At 38.4% G+C, this 16291-nt stretch overlaps 1 protein-coding gene across 1 annotated transcript; it reads left to right on the forward strand.

Annotated features, from left to right (window-relative positions):
- Positions 1 to 246: 246 nt before the first annotated feature.
- LOC101860191 (PCNA-interacting partner) lies at positions 247 to 11040 on the forward strand. The gene is made up of 11 exons (XM_005105636.3): positions 247 to 323; positions 1871 to 2037; positions 2638 to 3159; positions 3522 to 3839; positions 4395 to 4559; positions 5133 to 5287; positions 6107 to 6272; positions 6832 to 7001; positions 8082 to 8190; positions 9141 to 9229; positions 10194 to 11040. Exons 2-11 carry the CDS (start codon positions 1882 to 1884, stop codon positions 10588 to 10590), a joined length of 2247 nt encoding a protein of 748 aa, XP_005105693.1. The 5' UTR covers positions 247 to 323; positions 1871 to 1881; the 3' UTR covers positions 10591 to 11040.
- Positions 11041 to 16291: the final 5251 nt, after the last annotated feature.

Consider the following 16291-nt stretch of genomic DNA (forward strand, 5'->3'; position numbering starts at 1 on the left):
TCCTAATGAGTAGCCTAAAAGCCTCCTAATGACCTAACAAAATGCGCTGTATGACACTGTATGTAAGTCAAGACTTCTACTTCTATTCTTTTATTTCTGAATGGGTTATCAATACTCTCAAAGTCCAATCATCATTTTATTTCACACTATCATTGTTTCCAAAGTAAACTCAATCTGAATAATCTACTAGCAAGGTTTCAGAACAAAATTGAATCGTAAGTTTATAGATCTAAATCTAGGTCAACTTCATATTTTATAGCGCCCCAGGTGTTCTTTTTCGAAATCATTGTTGACGTCGGACCCGACCGACCTATGACTTGCTTGTACTTGTACGTAGATTCTTTCTATAGCAGGCCATCCTTGTTCTATTCTATGTATTCTTCATGTCATATCATACGGGAAATGTGTTACCTATGCTGAAAAAAGCAGCACGATTAACATAAATTAGACTCTAGATCTAGATCTAGATCATCATTTTGCCTTTCAATTTCATCATTGTCCTCTTCATGCTTTCAGTTGGTCATGCAATGGTTGGTGGGTGCTCTGGAGTGGTTTGCTCGTTATTTATGTAATCAAACATCGAGATCTAGAGTCTATATTGTCCTTAACCTCTCTGTTCTTTTTTGTGTTTGTTTCTTTAGTATCACCTCTCTATTCTTTGGTACCTCCCGAGGCGGTGCCACTGACTGAAGTGTCTTTAGGCCATTCCCAAAGGAGGGGGTACATATATTCTCGTTCTCATGCACTGTAGATTCATGCACAGGCTGATTCATCAATGTCACGCTCATACTGTGCTTAATCTACAACAGGGAACTGCTGCTTTTTCTTTCCTAATCCTTACTACTATTGTCATTTTTCTTCGACTTCTTTTGTATGTTTGTCACACTCTGGTGACCCACTACGAAATCTTAGATTCTTTTAAAAAACTAAATAATAATTGTTCATACTTTGGTGAGCTTGCATACATGAAATGAAGGCCTACATGAAAAAGACGTTAAAAAACCCACTAATTCTCATGCTGAAAAGATAGTCTAGAAAGGATATATATATGTATATATATATTTATATATATCTTTTGTCTTCGCTTTCAGTTGGAAAGTATCCCTCATACTCGAACTTGCCATGTAAACTGGTGTTCAGGGGGAGAATTATGTTGAACATGCACATCTCATTTTCCACTTATCATTATTATTATATTATTAATCTCTCAGCCCGGGTTGGCCCCAACAGACAGTACAGGGTTAAAGCCTGCCTCTTGAATGATCTAGTCTAAGCATAACATAAAAACGCCAACGTTAAATAAAAGTCACTATAAAAGCCAGAAAAAAATGCACAGTAACCGTCTCATTATAACCCTCTTCCACTAGAACGACACAGAAAGTGTCATTTTTACATAAACCTTATTTAAATCACATTTCCAACCACTTCTTCACATCCATTTTTTTATCATTGGAATGTATGAAATAAAGTGAAATTGTGCATGATTAATCAACCCTCAGTACAACTATGCAGAGGCATTACTTTTGACAAATGTGTTTCGTCAAACTTCCTAACATGAGTGTCCATAATTCCACCTTTACTTTACTTTACTTTACTTTTACGATCCAGTTGCCATCTGAATTTTAACCCTTCGGTCTGACTGATGTAGTTCCACCTCCACTGACTGACAGTGTCGATGGTGATGTAAGTGTAAGCTTCACTGGAGATGAGAACTCAGTTTTTGGTGGTTCTGTTCTTTTGGCTCAAAATGAATGAACCCCAGGACCTGATTGTTTTTTCTTTAAAAAAAAAATTCCCTTCAACTTCATCCATCTTTTCTTGTTTTCAGAACGTTCAAGGAACTCTGTCCTGTAACTATTTTTTTTTCCAGATTAACTTAAGATGGTTTCTGATTTGGAGTCCAAGTCATGTCTGACTTATTTTGTCGTCAAGCTATGCAGACAAGGAGGCCTTTTCCCAAATGATCGCACCACTCTGTTAACAGAGGCAGATGAGCTCCAGATTTTACAGTTCTGCCTATCCAAACGTCAAGAAGAGGTAATGAATTTTTCACTTTTAAATCTAATTTGGAAAGGATGGAAATTCATAAAATGTTATGCTACTTTTTGAATGATTACCTATTTTTAAATGAAAATTTAACGAAAAGCCTGTGCTGTGCTTACATGATGCAGTTCTTAACATCTCTCCAGCAGAGTGTGTTGTATGATATTCTCGTCTACATTTTTTCTGGCTAAAGCCTATAGTTGGTGAATATTATATTCCTATCCTGTCTGAGGCGCCACAAATTTTCCAATTAAAATGTTAATGTACATAGACACGTGCACACTCTTAGCCACTGGAATGGCGCCTTTAATGAGACAGCAAAGGTTGCCAATACTTTCAAAGGGCTCATGTTAAAATGAAAGGGAGAAAAATATTCTTGCACTCACAATTAGAAAAACAGCTCTCTCGTTTGAGAATTTTGCTTTAACTTGTAAATAAGTCATGGAATGTGACTGTGAAATTACTTTTTGATCAGCATTCTTTTGTTCTTACTTTTGTATAATCCTGGTTTTCATTTTTTTTGCAAAAAAAGAGAAACAACTTGAAAAATTCAAAGGTGCAATGAAAATAACATATTTATGTTCTATTCCACAGGATGGCAGCACCCCCAAACCGCGTCAAAGAGAAGCAATAGATCTCCAGCAGAAAATGAATGAAGCTATATGCAGAGATATTGAAGAAAAGATACAAAAAGCTCTGAAGCTTAGAACCAAGGCACAGATTGATGGTCAGTGTAAAGAGCAGTCACTAGTTTCCGATGACACAATCCTGAAGTCAGTGGAACAGGATGGAAGAGAGCCTGACTTGAGAGAAGAGGCCTCTAAATCAGCACCTTTGCCAGAAACTGCTGCTGATTCAGATACTTCACCGACCTCAGACTCAAACAGATCACCTGGCTCAAGTCAAGACACCGGTGATTTTGATGAGATGGCAAAGATAAAGGAAACTGTCACAGCTTTTCAAAAGACCAGCAATCACATAAGTGTGATGGATATTTATAGAATATTTGTCTCTGAATTATGCAAGGAGGACACAGACCTTGGGAAAGAAATACAAAACAGAAAAGAAAATTTTGCAAAGCTAGTGCCTGATCTAGACCACCACTGTGCAATGCAAGTAAGAGATTTGTTAGTTTGAATATCTGACACTGAAATCAGAGAAAATTTCCCAGATAAAAAAATCTTCTCTTTGTACTGCTTAATTTCACCATTTAGTATGGCAGGCAAAAAAGTATGAAACTTGGGGGGGGGGATTTCATCATTTTACTTTTCTTTTACTTTCACGAACATTTCAGAGCTGACAGTTTTCCCCACTGTCTCATAAATGAACCCTGCAGCTTACTGCTATGTGATAGTGATGTGATGACCCATAAACCACATTGTTATATAAACATTGTATTTTCACTGATGTTCTGATGTGTTTGTGATCACTCATTTCTTTAGCTGTCACAAGAAGGATATTTCTGTTTTGCTTCATAGAAAGAGGTTATTCAGCTTCTTCACCTCATGGCTGACGTCAACAGTGAATGCACCCCATCCACTGAAGGGCTGTCATCAGAGAATTCAGTGTTGGATGTAACGGAACTCGAGGGAGCCCCCCCTCCATGCAGTGGTTCTTCAGATAATCTGGTGTTGCCTTCTTCACAAGAGTCGTCAGCTAGCTCCAGACCAGAGCCTCTGATGTCCCCCAAGACTCCAAGTTGCCAGGGGAGGAGGGCAGCTGAACTGCGGCAGTCAAGCAATGCCTCAACTCCATCCACTCCTTTCTCACAGACAGAAAGACTGGAGTTATGCAGGGTATTCTTAGACAATTCTATTTAAATCTGTCATTTTTAATGCTCCAGTTGGTTGGAAGAGCTATGCAACTGAACAGCAAATGAGAAGAATTTATGAAACATGATCATTTATGTGTATTGAAGACATTGAAAGGTATCTTCGGTGTTGCAGGTAGTTGTTGTGCCCATATTTTACAGCTGACACTGAATGTCGAACAATTTTGAAAGCTGCACAGATTGTTTGGGATGCTGATAAAATATAGTCTTGATAGTGAAATGCTGCAAAATCACAATTTAGAAATGTGAGCTTTTTCATATGCTTTTTTTTGTCTGGAGGGGTAAGCATAATTTCTTTTGATAAAATATGGGTAAAATAGCAATAATGCTCTTCTCTTTGCCAATCTAGATTTTACATCCAATCTCACCCTTCTGAATTTGAAATGCCTCCAAAAACATAAATGCCTCCACGAGTTTTGCTTATCGAACAAACATGTAGTTTCAATTGTAGTATTAGTATGTAATTTAATGACAAATATTATCTGACTTCCCCTAAAATGCTTTTCAACATTTTCCCTAGGTTTTTATCCATGATGTTTTGCGAAGTTACCTGCATTTACTGGTCAACTCTCGTAGTCAAGTGGCACTGGCTAGGGTTTTTAACATCCCTGACAGAGGACTTGACCACCAAGCTTTCACACACCTCAAACATGAAGCTGCTAAGACTGGATTGTCTATGTATCAGGTATACTCATATTTTAAATGTTTTTATCATGATTTCAAGCTCAAACCAACCAGCTTGGAGAACGTCTAATTAGCAGAAAAAGTTGTGTTACTGCTACTCGGATTCCTTCTACCAATGAAGACAGATAAAGTAAGGTTTGATCTCATATAAGAGATTTCAAACTGAGATTAGCCATTAACATCAGGTTTTTCTTGATGACAATAAGGGACAATGCTTGCTTCCATTTATTATACTTTTTCAAGGTGTTAAATTTTCTCAGGAATGTTGTTTGTATATTTAAATCTCAAGGCTAACGGAATTAAAACATAATAAGTATTGCTGGATTGTTTTTTAAAACCAAAAATGCTGATTCACTTTTCAGGTGCCAAAATCGGTTATTATGGATATGTACAATTTCAGACGTAAAAGAAACTTAAAGGTGAAACAGAAAAAAAACCCAGAAGACAAAAATGAATTGTAGGTCTAAATGAAATGCTAAAGGAACTTTATTTAATATGTTGCAAATATCTGATTGACAACAATGCACCACACCTCACCCCTCCTCCGTTTTTATCGGACTTACATGTTGTGTAGGAGGTGTCTTCCTTCATGCTCCGCCTCCGACTTGGTGGGAAGGGCTATGCCCCGCCCACTGACAACCCTCTGATGGCTCATGTGAAAGGCTTGGGAGCCCTGCTGGAGTTCACACAAAAGTTACAAACAACAGTGGAGGAGGACCCTAGCCCTGGGTGAGTTGTTGTTTTGTTCTATGTCGTTGAGTTGTGGTGTAAAACTTTCACCAGAGACCCCACCAATATAACAGACCTTTGCTTTATATGGGCACAGGACCTGAAGTGGTAAGGAAAATTAGCATAATATTAGTTTAGTGACCACATTGCATCAGGAGAAGATTGGAGTAGTGTCTATATTAAAAAGAAGTTAAAAGATTCGAACATTCAACAGCACCCATCCAACTTCCATCCAACAGCGAGTAAGTGGAGTTCCTTTTTTTTTTTTTAGGAAATCAAATTTAAACATCATCTTTATGTTTTCATACTCTTCTGATTTTGTTTCTTGTCACAGGATTCTTTATTCATTCATCATTATTTTTTTTGTTAGTATTTTACATTGTGGGCTGTTACTATTTTGCTAAAAACAATATGAGATCAATTACATTTTAAGTTTAAAGGAAGAGAGGACATCATGTTTTCAAACCAGGGCTTAGTAACAGAAATTATCATAATCCCGTCCAGATGATTTAAAACTTGATAAAAAGTGTGCTGCTACTTTTTCTTTTGGTATTAATATGTCAGTAAATGTAAAGGATTGCATCAGACTAGGTTTTGAGATAGTGGAATGTTGCTGAAAACTAGAAAAGGATTTTGGACAGTATGTGAAATGAAAGTGTTTTACTTCGAATGTGTATGTGCCGATTGGCAAGACTAATAAAGTCTAATTTATAATGTTTCTTATTTAATGAGACAAAAAATTTCTAACTTCAGTATTGTACGCAAAGGTATTTAGGTATCAGAATTTAGTTATAAAAGGTTCGTCTGCTTTTTCTTCAGATCAGCCTGTCGTCGAGTGGTGAACATCATCAAGAACAATTTGGTGTTGTGTAAAAGTGGACGGTTTCCTCGCACAGCTGTGGAGCCAGTGGCACAGGAAGTACACCAGTCCCTGGCAGCCCTGGTAGAGGAAGCCAAGTCTAGTGTGTCTGGCAGCCCGGACAGGGTTCGTACTTCTCTTCCCCCCCCCAAGATCTCTCTTTTTATGTTAAACTTTCTTGACACTCTTGATAAATCTTGCTGGTTGTCATAATAGGTATACAAGTACTTCAGGTTTTACTTAATTAACGAATAGGGGATGGAAGCTCATTGGTGTAGAGGCAACACGCTTTCCTGTCGTTCGTGCCAAAGTATCTTGTTAAATCTCAGGTTTGAGCAGATGTGATATGGATGGATTACTTTGGGCTTTTTTCTCAGATTTTCAAATACTTGATCCTGTTGAAGGTGGAAAACCTATCCTTGTTGTAGCACTGGCATCATTTAGCACACCGGAAAAGTTTGATGTATAAAAACATATATAATAAGAGAAATAATTTTTGTATACTTTTTGATAATGGAAAAAAAGTGCAAAATATATTTATTTTCTACACCAAGATTTCCCCATTTTTTTAAGGTTCAATTTAGCTGCTTGATTTTCCAAAGCCATATAAAGGCAGCTGTGAAAGTTCTCATTGTACTGTCTGTTGAGTGTTATGATAATGTCTGTCTACTTGTGGTATCCACAGTCTGTCAGCAGTGGGGGAAGTGTTCTTGGCAGGCGCTGTCTCAACATCATCCGCTCTTATCTGGACACCTCAGCTCTGACTTCCTCGCGTCTGTCCGGGCAGCTCATGAGGGACGTCCGATTCTCTTCACAGACACCGACCCGGTTTCCTTGTCTCTTGACCCAGTTTAGGTTAGGTTCAGGACTTAAATTTTCATATATTTGCTTGGAAAGGATTGCTCCTTATTTGTGTCTGTATATTTAATTATGATAATGAATTATTTTCATTATTATAACTGAATAACCTTGATTCGTTGAACAAGTACGTTATAAGTTCTTTGAGTGCAGCTGATTAGGCTTACTTGACTAATATTGAATCCTACAGAGGCATGTCTAGTGTTTTACAGAATTCACGCATGTTGCGCATCATAGGCCTAGGTCTAACTAAACATTACGTTCAGTCACCCAAACACCAGTCAGAAACCTTCTCTCAAAGATGCATTTCCAGTGACCAATCAAAAAACATTTCAGTTCCCCAAACCCCCAACATTTCACTGACCAGTCCTAGATCTATGTGTCTGTGGAAAGTTGGGTGTGAAAACGCTGTCCATCACTCTCTTTGTTCGGCGTGAGGGGCAGTCTCACCAAATATCCGGTTTGGTAGGCTTGTCTTATACAAGCTGTGCAGGTTGTAATGAAAATTTTCCCTTGTCAAGCTTAACCTGTCAGCGTGTTTCGTGGATAAGAGGGAGTGACCGTATGTTTGTACATCTAAATTATACAGTAAAAAAAAGTCAGTTGACGAAAGAGTACATTTGAGCTGAGCGAGCATTTGTCTGGCGTGCGTTTAGGCGGAGACTACTGTATCTGAATGAAAGTGGTATGAGATTAACAGGCAGCAAACTGTATGTCCCCTGGATGATTAAAGTGGTAATTTTGAATAAACAACCCAGACGTGAGAGTTATTGTGAAGTTGGGCATCGTTACGGGGGATACTCAACTATAAATAGGCACTTGAACATTTGCTTTGACTTCCCCTCTATGACATACCACTTGTCCAACAAGCAGTTAAAAGCTCTCATGAAGATGCAAGCTTGGTTAATAATAATAATAATAATAATAATAAATAGGATTTGCATGGCGCATACCCCAGCTCGGCGGTAAGCTCTATGCGTTTTACACAATACTATTAGACAGTAAGAAAAATGTTTTTGTCTACTACATACACGTACTTGTGTGGAAAGGATAAAATGATGTTGCATTACTTTTCAGATCACCTTGCCTACTGGAAGAGGAAGATGAGACCGCTGAGCAAGAGAAGGAGATACAGGAGACTGATGGCAAGGGGAAATCAAAGATCAGTGACAGCAATGTCCAGTTTGTGAGTAGGACTATGAGGCTTTGACCATAGTGTTGTCTCTTAGATGATTTAACTTTTTATGTGGTCAGTTTACTGGAAATAATTGAATTATGGAAACCCGTTTTGTATTATTATTGTGGTGACAGGGACTCTGTTACAACTGAAAAGTGCCCAATGTTTTGTTTCTTCAAGAAGACCTTCTTCTGAGGACTAATAATATGTTTTGCTAAAAAGTGATGCATTTAAACAGTACCGGTAGTTTGTCTTCCATAGTTGCTGCTTGCGTTTTCTACGTAGCGGAGGAAAAGATAGTCGAATATTTCCTTACAATTTGATCAATTCTGTTACTTGTGAATGTTTATATACTGTATGTATATATTGTCATCAGTAGAGTTCCATGTGTTGGACTGTTTGAACACTTTTACAACATAAGGCGACATTCATTTTTCCGCTTTTGAGAAAAATTAAGATTTCTCCTTCATTAATATAACTGAATAATCTTGAGCAACTTTGGTGTTAGGATAAACATGATGTAAGGCTTAGTTGATATTCACTAACTGATGGAATCTTTGTTGGATTCTTATCCATTAAATCGATAACATCTCACATTTTTGACAAAACGTAATATATCCACTATACTACTATAAGGAAGGGAAAGAACCACCAACAAACTTTCATTGACCACAATTGAAGTCATGTGACTCAAGGAAAGAACTTGATTGGTGCGCAGAGGATATGTCACGGTTTGTCAAAAAAGGCCTACCGTTTTTGTCGCCTTTTGTATAAAAAAAGGCGTAACTTTTTGCATTTCTTTTTAGAGGAAAGATCACGTTTTGTGAAAAAAAAGTTGACTCTGGAATGTGTCTCACCTTTCTAGATACGACGGTACTAGTTTTGACAAAACTTCAAGACTGACGTTTGTCGTGTTTTGTTGCGAAACAGTTCATTTGTGCATTTTGTTCATTCACCAGGTTTCTTCAGCTCTCTATGTAGATGCAGGGTCAGACCTTGGTCTCCTCATGTCCCAGAGAACTATGAGCTCTGTTGAGGTCCTGCCAAGGTGAGTGTGACGTGTTTGTCTTGTTCCATTTCTTGAACTTATGTCCCATCATGTCACCAAGCTGAGGGTTATGGCTGTAGGTCCAGTACACAGTGTACGCTACCAATCGGATTCAATAAAACCAAGTCAGGGCCAGCCAGATTTTTATTCCATGAAGGGGCAAAAGCCTAGGTCTAGAGAAATTATCAGTGCGAAGATTCTAAGGCACGGGAACGCAAGAAGGGCCACGATGAAAGAAATGTGTGCTAAAACTACTAAAATCTAGAATAATTCGAAGTGGTGTTCCGTGGTTGTGACATGCGACTTTCAAACGTGAAAATTGAGGAAAATTAGGGTATACGCTGGGTAACTGTATTGTGAAGGTAAATATCTATTCATTATTCCCAGGTTTGCCTTCTATCAGTGGTGCGATGACAAATTAATTGAGTTATAGTAGCAATCGATGGGGAACCTGCTTTTATACATTGCCAGCAATGGAAAGATATGTAGGTGAAGAAATAAAACAAGACAAAATCTTTGTGAAAAAAGAGGTACTATGGGTCGTTGGCAATCTTTTCAAACAGGCTCCCAAATGCCATTTTCAACCCTCTAAAAGCACTAAGTTTCAATTTCTTCGGGGGCTTCACCCCATGAACCCCCACCGGGACGCTGTCCCCCAGACCCCCTGCAGAATTTTCCTTACTTTTTAGCTTCAGCTGGTGGAAGCACTGATATGACAAAATGTTGAAGAGCAGCTGGTTTCCATTTACAATGGCGGGTCATTACACATCAACCTCTAAGCCAGAGAGGACACATCCAGTATGCCAGGTTTAAGTGGAAAAGGTATATAAATTTATTGAGATTTTCTTTCGCCAGACTTTCAGTGTCTTTGATAATGGTAAAGTAATGCAACTTTTTCTCAATAAAACTTTAGAACCAACGCTTGTGGCATAGCAAAATAATCTGTTCCGCTTTCTTTGTCCAGTAAAACGATTGTGCAGCCGAGGGAAGGCAGTGATTTTGACGTAGGAATGGAAAAGAGCAAACGGGGGCCTAACAAAGCGGCAGCACTGCAGACAGTTGATGTCAAGGATCGGGTTGGCAAAGGGCAGGAGAGGAAGGGGAAGAGATGCCCTGAAACACGCTCAGAGAAGGAAAACATAACAAAGGAAAAGTCTGGTGTGGGCCCCAGCAAGCCCAAGCAGCAGCGAGGTGGGAGGAAAGCTCAGGCAAGTGTTGGAGAATTGATGGACTCACCAAAGTCTTCAAAGAAAAACAACCAAATAGGTGCGGGCAAGAAGAAAGTGGATAAATCCTGCAGACGTCGGCTTTTGCCTCAGGTGAAAGGCCAGGCTAAAATTACTGGCTTTTTCAGAACATGATTCAAGCTGCAGACATGAAATATTGATCATCATTATTATCAGCTTTTCTCAGCTCACCCTGTGGTGGAGTATAAACTACCAACAAGAGCTCTCCATGTACTTCTGTCTTGGGCTATTGTCTCCACCTCTATCCAGCTGTATCCCATCTCCTTTCGGTCAGAATCTAAATCCATCCTCCAAGTACTTTAAGGCCTTTTTTGCTTTCTCTTTCCTTGTGAATTCCATCTTGAACTTAAGGCTTGGTAGGTAATGTTTGTTTTCAGCTTTTCAGGGTGTGTCCAATCTAGTCCCATTTTTTGTTTCTGATTTTTATGTCTATTTTCTGTTGGTTTGTTCACTTCCGTAGTTGTTCATTTCATATGGTTTCAGGCAAATGAATTTTTAGTATTTTAAAAAAGGGGGCTCTTGTGGCCTAGAGGTTAAGGTGTTGGCCTCTCATTCAAAGGTCTCAGGTTCGAATCCGGGTAGCGACAGAAAAATTTTCTGCTCTAAAATTGTCTCCTTTCACTTCCTTTCATGCTCTCTAGCGATGTTCTGTCATCTGCTTTCGTCTCCACTTTCTGCCCCCACCCCTTCATCTCCTTTGCCCCCTCCTCTGGGCTCCTGACCCTTTCTGCAGCCTTTCTACTGCTAATCCTTGGCCCTTCTTACTGCTGTCTTTCAGACACACCCCTTATCTTATGGTAGGAAAGATCTACACCTAGCCTTCTCGGACAAGGGCGGAAAATCTCGGAGGTCCTGTGTGCAAGTTGCGCACGTTAAAGATCCCTTTGTGATCTAAAATTGATAAGAGATGGATTCGGCTGCCACCCGGGCAAAATTCAAAATTTCCTACCAACTGAAAATTTAATGCGTCCCGCGGGCTCATACGACCTTATCCAGTTGCGAGCGCCATAACACACTTACCAAAAAAAAAAAAAAAACTTAAAAAAAAAAAATGGTGGCTGTCTTTATTTTTGTTTGTACTGGAAATTCTACTATTCAGGATGAAATTAAATGTTTCAGACCCATGGTCCCATACATATAATAGTTTATCCTCCCCTTTATCAATATGTCTTTAGCAACAACATAACTGTTGGTTAGGCTACAATCCAGTGAATTTCAAAAATGAGAAATGGTACAAAATCTAGGCGTCCCCTTAAGTACTGCCTTTTCAGAGAGCGTGATATCTTTGTGCAGTTAGTCTGATGTGCAACACGCCTCTTCTGACCATAGTCTATATTGTCAGTGCCTGTCTCATAGAAGGCTTATGTGGAGCTTTTTTTTCCCCTAGTTGTTTAGTTAGTTTAGTAAGAGTTTTTAACAGCGCTCGTAACTGCTTAAAGTCGTATGAGCGTGCGAAGCACGAGTTGGTTGCTTTCACAACACTTCACAGCACAGCTTGGCTTTGGTCAATGATCAGATTTAACCCTATCCGTACGCCCTGGGGTCATTTTGTACCCCCGAGGTTGTATTCTTCACATTTTAGAATACTTCTAGTACGAAGATCTCTTTGAAACTTTCAGTATTTTTCAAAATATCATTTTGACAGACTACTTGGCAAAGTGTATGGATCAGATTAACGAGTAAATTTCCTCTTTGGAAAATGGTGGCACACAGAGTTTCCCTCGTCGTATTGATACGATAGTAAAACACGACGTACGGATAGGGTTAAAGGTTAAAAAAAAAATGTTCAGTAAAAATTGTCAATCTTTGAATTTTGAAAACAAACAATTTACACTTTATACTGAAATAACAGGATTTATTGATCAACAGTTAGACGTTATGCCATGTTTTGCGCGCATTGAACATACTTGCAATTTAGAATCTTTTGTGGTCCTCTTCACCTTTTGAAAATTTAATGAGGCAACCGTAGCTGGAATATGACTGAGTACGCCTTTTTGAAAGTGCTTTCCTTGTGTGGGTCTGAAGCTGTTCCCACATACATTACAGATGCCTGCTAATTAAAGGTCATAGTGTGAGCCATAGTGGCAAATATTTCTACTGGAAACTTGTACTGGTTACAAAAACTCCATTTGTTGTGTGTCCCCTGTTAGTGTTAGTTGTTTGAAACTTAATGTAAAACTGATTGATTTTTTTCTGTTTGTATGTTAAGGTGTTGAAGTTGTGAGATGTGTTGATCGTCAATGTTTTACACTCCCATTGACATTATTTTATATTTCTAGGAGGCAGGCTGCTTGAACCATGCACTTTATCATATTTAGTCAACTTCATATATTTTTCCCAACTGGGATTCGAACCCATGTCTTTGACTTGTATGGTATAGTGCCTTACCATTGTGCCATCAGTACTGATAGGCTGCATCTGTTCATGAATATATGATGTTAGTATGGGTGCTACCTTGTGGTCAGCGACTGGAAGATGTTGATGCTTATTCAGGTATTTTATGATGTTAATCAGATCAGAAATTTTTCTTTCTGCTTTGCAGTTTAAAGATGATGTTTTTAACCTTGTCATTTATCTCTTACTTTCAAAAGCGTCATATGATTGGTTTTATCACACGTAACAGATGATGGCTGCTGCAAGAAAAAATAGTGGGTAGCTTCTGTTGACCTTTTGCAATAAGTCGTGTTTTCTTGCACTGCTGTACATTAATCGGTGTTGTTTTCCTGCAAATTGTATGGCTAATGAAGTTTGCTTTATACCAGAACTGACATATGTCAGATGTGTATAGCTATGTGAAATACTTTTAGAGTGTGTTGGTTTAGATTATTTATATTTGTTTTAAGTATATGTAATGAATTTTAATTACTTTCGGTGCAATAAATGAGTTTTCTTGATCTTTTCATGATCCCCCCCCCCAAAGATTATGGCATCTGTCCATTGTCCTGCCATTGCTTTTGTACATTTGTTCTTTTAAGTGCATTATCAATAAATAATTTTGGAGGATGCCACTGGCAGGTCTAACTTCTTTACTATCTCTTTGTTCCTATCTGTCTGTCTATTACTTTTCCCCCAGCATTAAATGACCATTATTGTGTGTCCATGTGCCTCTCTTTACCCCAACAAATTTATCAATAATTGTTTGTGGAGGCAAATGGATTTCTTAATTTTTGTCATTTCGACTTGAATGTTGATACAGTGATTTAGCTTCAGACAAGTAATTTGGTACCATATAATATATTTATTGAGTGATTGAACAGGAGATAACTTATGTGGTGGAGGAAGTAAATTTTGAATTGTGATTTACTCCATCATGACCCGGTTTTTAATTTATTTGATTGAAAATTGATTTTAAATTATTGATATCTGTAGTGCGTCTTATATATAATATACATGTATTGAATAACAGCCCGTTCCTCAATAAATTGTCTGCTGGTGTTGATTTGTGCCCCCGTCTTTCCTCTAAGAATTCTATGAATAAAAACCAGTAATGCATTTTTAAACCAAAAGGTTTTGGAAGTTTGAATTTGTGTTGAGTTGTACATCATATTTTAGACCAATATTATGGAAAGGGCTGAAATTGAAGATATTAACACGGCCATAAAAAGAAGATGGTGATTATATTTAAGACATAGTTTGAGAATACTGAAGACAAGATTGCTTATCAGACATAGTACAAATGTACTGTATTGGAGACCAGCTGGAAAAAAAAGGTTGACCAACTGGAAGCTACAGAGTCACTATCATCAAGGATGAGGTGATCACCTAGGGCCTAGGTGTGCCAAGATTGGAGGAGGTGGCCAGGGACAGGCAAGTGTTTTCTTCCTTTACTTGACTGTGTAGAGGGAGAGTAAGTAATATGGAGGGAGAAGGAAGGCATTAAAATCAAAATTGGTTAAAAAAATGTATCTGCAATCTCCTTGGGCTTGAGGAAAAAGACCTTGGTATCATGTAGATGGGCTTGCTGGTAACTGGTTTTTCAAATTGAGACGAGGGAGGGGTGTGGTAATCTGCAACCAACACCAACATCCCCTTTTTGAAGTTTTTCAACACACAGAGAGAGAGAAAGAGAGCGAAATACGCACACATGGACAGATTTTCAGGTCCCGAATTTTCTATACATTACAATCATGTAGTACAGGTGCCAACAGTGGGTGCAAGTGAAGTTCCCTGAATTGTGAGACTATTGCAGTCGCCGTCGTTTTATGCTAGAACAATTCTGAAATTATGCAAACGGAGCCCCAAAATGTGAAATAATGCTATTCTGTTTAAAATTTTAACAAAGAATGGTAAAGGAAAATAATCAGAAATTATGCAAAAAAGATCAAATTTTGCTAAATTATGCGGGGTGCATAAAACCACAGGGACAGCTATGGTTACATCTTGTTGTGGAGGGTTGACTTATTATATTGAGGATGTGGCTTCTGAGACGCGCTGTTTGGGGGTACTTTAAAAATTAAGCCTAACTTGACTATTCATATAGATTTCTTATTTCTGTTTTATTTAAATCAAACGAAAATCAGCAACACCATGCATACCATGCAATATGAAAATTCGTGTTTCTGATTTGTGCATGATGGTTCGCCAAGTGCTACAACGTTTTGTTTGGTTTCTGATGTGTCCGTTACGTTCTTAAAGTTTAAAGTTAAAGTCACTGTGTAGCCATGTTGTTAAGTCCCCTGAACGGCAGGGGAAATGCCAATTTTTGGTCTAATCCCAAGTACATGTAGCCTGTGTAGGCCTACAACACTGACCGAAGCTGCTCCGTAGGCCTAGAATCTAACCCCAGCGCGGCCGTGTTCCCTGAGTGCGGCAATACTAAAAGTAAAAGCGTGGGATGGACGCGGCTGCTTATATTTTGCCACGTTATCGTCACTTACAAACAAACAAACACAAAAAGAATATTTTTATCTTTTTCTCGGGTCCCAGCGCCTCTTCTTTGCAGTTATTGTTCCCAACGGTTATAAGTTGAACTTCTGATGAGTTGATCTATTTTTCACTCCCCCAACGACATCAACTCGTCTACAATCGACTGTAGTAGGCCTACTAGTAGTAGTAGTATAGGTCTACTTAATTTAAAACAAATTATTTCTTCTGTGCTTGGATGATCATTTAGTAAGGAGACGAGCTACCTCAATTCTGTCCACTGCGAGTTGGTTCATGTTAATATTAACAGAACTTACTATGTACATGTAGAGGCCTTTGTATGGTAGTTCAAGTTGAAAGATGGATTTTAGCTCCTTTAAAATGGCAGCTTGCACTGTATGCTTCCAAGGCCGTTGAGATTGTTTCAGAAGGTTACATGTATCATGTTTGCTGGGGGAGTAATATATATAATATAGAGATTGGAAAGCGCATAGAGCCTGCTTTTGAGCAGGAATTAGCGCTATACAAATAGCCTAAAATCTACATGTGTACGTAGCCTATATATTATCATCATCAAGTTCCAGACCTGCGACAGACATCAGCGATCATGGTTAATTAAGTTTTCCATCCATTCCTTTGCTAGGATGCTCTTAAAAAACTACATTACCTTGATCTTTCCCCGTTACCCTCTATTATTACACACACATTATTATATACTTACTTTAGCATTTAACTCAGTCGAGAGTCGAACTCGAGTCTTTTGTGAGCAAAGTGAATCTCTCAACCAGTACTACACCACAGACGCCGGTGAATAATTATTAGTTTTCCCCTCGTGCCGAACAATGGAACTGAAGTTGAAGGTTGCCTTATTGTTTTCATGAGAATTTAATTTTTTTTTACTGATCTCTCCACCCTCGACATTATTATAATTATATAAATATTATGGCCTTGA

This window comes from Aplysia californica, unplaced genomic scaffold, assembly GCF_000002075.1.
Source record: "Aplysia californica isolate F4 #8 unplaced genomic scaffold, AplCal3.0 scaffold00482, whole genome shotgun sequence".
NCBI lineage: Eukaryota > Metazoa > Mollusca > Gastropoda > Aplysiida > Aplysiidae > Aplysia > Aplysia californica.